Genomic DNA, 5,225 nt, shown 5'->3' with positions numbered 1-5,225 from the left:
ATAAAAAACTACTGAGATGTACTCAAAGCCCATCAACAAAAAAATGTAAAATGATCTATTTACATATGGAAAAATCATAAATACAAATTTATTGAGACGTACTCAAAGCCCATTAACAAAAGATGTAAAATGATGAATTATATATATTTGAAGAATATGATTATGTTCAAGACTATCATTCTACAGGGGCTCATGTTCCAAGCTAAACTGCAGAAAAATTAACATAGAATACCAGTAATACCATAAGGTTGAAGCAGTAGCCTACTTAAATTTATATTTTGGCAAAATTATATTTGAACTACAGATCTACTTACATATGGAAATATCATAAGTAAAAAATTACCGAGACGTACTCAAAGCCCATCAACTAAAAAATGTAAAATGATCGCCCGCCTTCTTCAAAAAAACAAAATGTATCCGATAAATAAAACCATATTTGCTTAGACACTCAGAAGTCTGAGGATGTCACCAGAATATTCAAAGACCTAGCATTCAGTCTGCTAGTGAAAATGTCCAGTATTGATGAATTTCACGAGGTATGGAAAATTTCAACTATAAATTTACATATGTTTTGTCAAGGGCTATTTACATAACATAACCCAAAACTTTCTGGGAACGGCGCCACCAGTGGTAGGTTTTCAACTTTTCAATCAACTTGGAAGAAAAGACAAACTTCATCGGATGTTGGAGCTGCAGCTGTCATCAACTGGTAAGTTGGCAGGGCTTAGAAAAGCAACACAGCCAAAATATGGATCTGAATACTTTTTATGAACAACTCTCAGCTTACTTCCTCCTGCATTCAGGTGGAAGTTAACCATGTAGTGTGCGCATTCTCTGGAACAGGTCAAATAATATGTCAGTACCTCACATTGTACAGAGTTAAGTAAATGTACCGGGGCCCAGACAGACACACCATGCTCGACATATAACATTATAACAGATTTCCTACCTATAATTGATTAAGAAACCTATGATGTCTAGAAGTAGGCAACCTTTAGAAGGTTAAACTCATTAAAAGCACGACGCCTTAAAAACTAGAAGACTTACTTGAGGTCTGCTTCAGAGTAGCCGGTGTGAAGGATAAGTGTTTTACTCCAAGCTGAACTCTTCTTTAGAGTGCATTGAGCAGTGTAGACAGCAGCAGCAGCAAGCATGGATGGACTGTATTTGATCATTATGTAATGAAGCAATGACAGGTCAACCAAATAGAATGCCAGATTTTCCATCTGAGGCATTTTGACTTATCAGTATAGCAGAGGATTATCAGGAATACAATAAAAAAAAGACATCTATCGGAAAGCAGGTTTGATCAGTACAGCAGATGACCATCCAACAATAGAAAAAAAAGAAGCGGGACTTACCTCTTTGTCGGAACCAGCTGCCTTCAAAAACCTGACGAGGAATACATATGGAGTAGGAACTGTAAGATTGAATTTCAGTTGATTTAATATTGTATGTTCCTGCCAAGCATTATTATCAATTTATCAGTCAAACTGCACCATTGGAGACTATGTCGTAATCCAATGAAAAAACAAAGATATTGGCTGGAGTTAATTACCATGGACACTAACTGTTCTGATGCGTATTCTTTTGCAGAGATGCATACAAAGTCATTGATCTGTAGCAAGTATGAATCAGTTCTTAAATATTCTGTTAGGCGTTCAAACAAAAAGGATATTCTTCTCCAGGAGAAAAGATTGTTGTTCCCATATTAATAGTGTGTGTGTGTAACCGTGTAAAGGTCACATTATACCCATCCTTGTGGATGTCAGTATTCAGTAAGTCACATACCTCTGGAGCCCAGATTTCTTCATATTTGCAAGCTAACAACATTGCAGTGATACCCAATAATTGTAAGTTCTTCCTTGTGACAGTCTCAATAGAAAGGTATCGATCAATGATGTTCACAGTGAGATACAATGTCTCTGGCATTAGTTCAAATTTCAGATGCACCTGGCAAATTTAAGATTTCAAATTTCAGCGCATCTAAAGCTAGATCTAAGGTTGAAAACAACTAGAACCAGCATAGGAACAAATTCATACCTCTATCAACCAATCAATCAGGATTGCCCTCATCTTCTCATTGATTTCAACTTGCCTTGTCATATAATCGGGAGGTACACAGCTCATGTTCTGGACATACAGGGGATGGCCACTTTTTACTTGAAAAGAAAATAAAAAAATTCACCTTCACATTCAAAAAAAATGCAATCTGATAGTGAGACATACCTCAATCTTCCGGTAGAACTTGTATATGTCTTCAACATACTCAACAACTGCCAACTGGTTTTCAAGATCTCCATTATCAATGTTTGGGATAACCTCTTCAAAGTCCCTCCATACATCCTGAAATAGCCTTGTCAAGATTAGTAATCAATTTCATTCCACTTACATCACACACAAACACAAATCTGTAAAACCTGCCAGTGTATGGTTGTGGCCTGTGGCTACTCCATTGGTTAGTATATTTAGATTTGAACTATCGCTGAACAGAGAACCAGCATCAGAGATCTAATCAAACGTATAAAGCGGCAATAAGACAGACCTCGCTTCGAGCTGTTAGTGTTGCAGTCAGAGATAGTGCTCTGGATTTCCTTGCTTTGAGTCGGCTAGGTGTTTTTAAATCACCTTCTTGTGCACTCAAGTCTACGCTATCACTGACGGAAATGGCAGTATCCTTCTCCGTACCAGTGGCATATTGAGCCTTCTTTCTGGTCGTACGCCTCTGTTTGTTTCCCCAGACTACTCCTGCCTCCGCTCTTGCTTCGGCCCTCACAACAATAGTCTCTGCTTGGGATTGCTGGAATCAAATTGCAAAAGGGTGAGAAAATAGAGAACAGAATAGGATCCCCAGACTAAAAAGCAAAGCAACCATCGAAACAGGTCCTGAAGAACAGAATACTTGGGAGTAAGATCGAGAAAACAGGTGGATCACCTAGGAGGTCTAGCCTTGTAGTTCTGCCAATTTACAGATTGTTCCTTTAAAAAACCCTAGACTCTATGTTCAACAGTTCTACTAGAAAACAATCTTTCAGGATTGCATAGTATGTTCTGATTAAACTTACCTGAGTGCTGGAACTGGCTCCCTTGTTGGCATTGACAACCAAGTTTACTCGTGACCTCCTGGTAATCAGTAAATCGACAGGTTTAGGACCAAATATTTGAGGCAGACGCCAATAAATAGAACAGCAAGGAAATTGCAAAAACAGAAAGCAAGCTGCAGAAAGACTAGTGACAAGGGATTGATTTACTGCATATGCCCTCATAAATAAGTTAATAACATCAAACTACATACTCTGTGACCCCATCTTTGTTGATATTGCATTTGGTGTTCAGAGCTCCCACTAGATTGCCAATGTCTCCCAAGGCCCTCCTATTGTTGTTGTTGGCTTGCAGCGCCTTCTGGTTGGGAGCCGCCATTGCAGGACCTGCAATTTTGCATCCATAGCATTTAGAGAACACGGCCCAGGAGACCTAATCTAGCGCTTCAAAGTCTTGGAAGTTTTCAAGATACACATTTACCCTTTGTTGCCGCAGCTGGCTTGGTAACGTTGCGCCTGTTGTCAATCTGGCGGCGGGGTTGTTCCTGCACTCAAAAGTACCCAACACAAAATCAGAAACATAATAATGTCTTTCTTTCACATTTCCCTGAATCGAACTAAAAGTTAAAAGAAAATTAACCCTACCTTGGCAAACATGATCGTTTTGAGGCTGCTGGAATTCGGTAGTCCGGTTTGCTTCAGCGGATCTTGAGTGCAGCAAAAGCAGGGTTACCCTGGTCTCACCGATACCAGAGATTCTCCCAAAACTCGTCTTGCCATATGAGACTGATTACAAAATGAAAATCACAGGGTTATTTAATGAGCTCACATTCAAAATAATCACACATATAATGTAAAACAGACTACATACCGAAAGACTGATCTTCTAATAGCAGTATCTCTGACTCATTTCCATTTTACAGAAAGCTAAATATCATTAGACACAGAGAAATCTACATATCCATGGCAGGGCAGAGTACAAACCTAATAAGTCCAATGTCCATGGCAGGGCAGAGGAAAAACCTAATAACCATGGCAGGGCAGATGACAAACCTGTGTTGTCTTCCTTTAGCTCGGTCCGAAAGCGCTCTGCTGAATCTCTGATGTGGTAGAAAAGTGTATGAATGAATGAAATCAACCCTCGAGATTTAACTTTGAAGAAGAACGAGGAAAGCACTGAATTTGAATTGAAAGTCCAACGGCAACATATGTTTTCAACCCAACGGCTATTTCTCTAACGGCTTTTTTCCACGCGGCTTTAATGACACGCGGCTGGTGAATTTGCAGGGTGCTTTAGGATAAAATGATAATTAACTGTAAACGTTATAAGAATTTAATTGTTTCCATTTAAATAATGAAAATGGTAATTGGTATTTTTTCAAATAATTACAATAAATATATTAAAATGGTAATTGGTAGTTTTTTAAAATAATTACAATAGAAATATTATTTTAAATTAATGAAATAATGTTTAAGTTAGAAAAGAATTTTTATTATTCTGCTTGTTCATGATGACGTTATGTGATGGATGATGACATATTCTGCTTGTTTTGGCGATATTGTATGATAAATCTGCTCGCTTCGGCAATATAAGATGTATTATGATTCTTCAGCGGGGATTCTCTCCCTCACTGAAAAAAAAAAATGTTGTTATTATTATTATTATTTTTTATTAATTGCATTTTTTTTATTGTGTTTAGTAAAGAAGAGATGTAATATAATGTTTTATCTTGTTTTATTAAATATTTTGACTTTGTCAAATTACATAAAAATAAAATTAAATAAATAGTTATATTTATTATTATAATTATAATTAATAATTAAACTAGCCTAGATCCATTTTAATTTTGGATCTACCAAGTGTTCAAAGGGATCAAATCCCTTTTCACTTTAAAAGAAGTTTGTATCTCATGAAATTTGATCCCTCTAGTATATGGGAAGTTAAGATAGATCTAAGTTGGTTTTTAGAATAATATAATTTTAGTTTTTATTTCATCTCTCAAATATATTTAATATATTATTTTTTATAAATTATTATTATTATTATTATTTAAGGTCGCACCAAGCGAGACACCACATTGCTGTATGAGACTATAATATATTAATAGTAATTTATGTTGAGAAATTTGAAATAAATAAATAAATATTTTTTATTTTTAAATTATTAATTATTAATTGTTTAAA

General features: G+C 36.1%; 1 protein-coding gene across 2 annotated transcripts; it reads right to left on the bottom strand.

Annotated features, from left to right (window-relative positions):
• Nucleotides 1-363: 363 nt before the first annotated feature.
• On the bottom strand, nt 364-4,225 carry LOC149156599 (G2/mitotic-specific cyclin S13-7-like). Of its 2 annotated transcripts, none has more exons than XM_089445054.1 (13): nt 4,095-4,225; nt 3,687-3,827; nt 3,523-3,586; nt 3,296-3,428; nt 3,066-3,123; nt 2,546-2,800; nt 2,230-2,346; nt 2,044-2,133; nt 1,792-1,953; nt 1,559-1,618; nt 1,362-1,460; nt 1,048-1,226; nt 364-834 (listed from the first exon to the last, which is right to left on the bottom strand). In XM_089445054.1, the coding sequence occupies exons 2-13, from the start codon at nt 3,696-3,698 to the stop codon at nt 675-677; spliced, it is 1,389 nt and encodes a 462-aa protein (XP_089301180.1). In that variant the 5' UTR covers nt 3,699-3,827; nt 4,095-4,225; the 3' UTR covers nt 364-674. The 2 variants fall into 2 exon arrangements, with proteins under 2 accessions (XP_089301180.1, XP_089301181.1); XM_089445055.1 differs by having other exon boundaries at nt 4,026-4,160.
• Nucleotides 4,226-5,225: the final 1,000 nt, after the last annotated feature.

Source organism: Pinus tabuliformis, chromosome 9, assembly GCF_031772625.1.
Source record: "Pinus tabuliformis cultivar Carrire ecotype Pingquan chromosome 9, CPIR1, whole genome shotgun sequence".
NCBI classification, from domain to species: Eukaryota; Viridiplantae; Streptophyta; class Pinopsida; order Pinales; family Pinaceae; genus Pinus; species Pinus tabuliformis.
The sequence above is the reverse complement of the archived record's forward strand: the minus strand, read 5'-3'. Positions and strand labels throughout refer to the sequence as shown.

Coding starts and splice junctions, on each gene's coding strand:
- LOC149156599 (XM_089445054.1), bottom strand. Junction 3,429..3,522: donor GCCAGCTGCGGCAACAAAGG/GTAAATGTGTAT, acceptor GCAAAATTGCAG/GTCCTGCAATGGCGGCTCCC. Junction 1,227..1,361: donor CAGCTGGTTCCGACAAAGAG/GTAAGTCCCGCT, acceptor AAAATGCCTCAG/ATGGAAAATCTGGCATTCTA.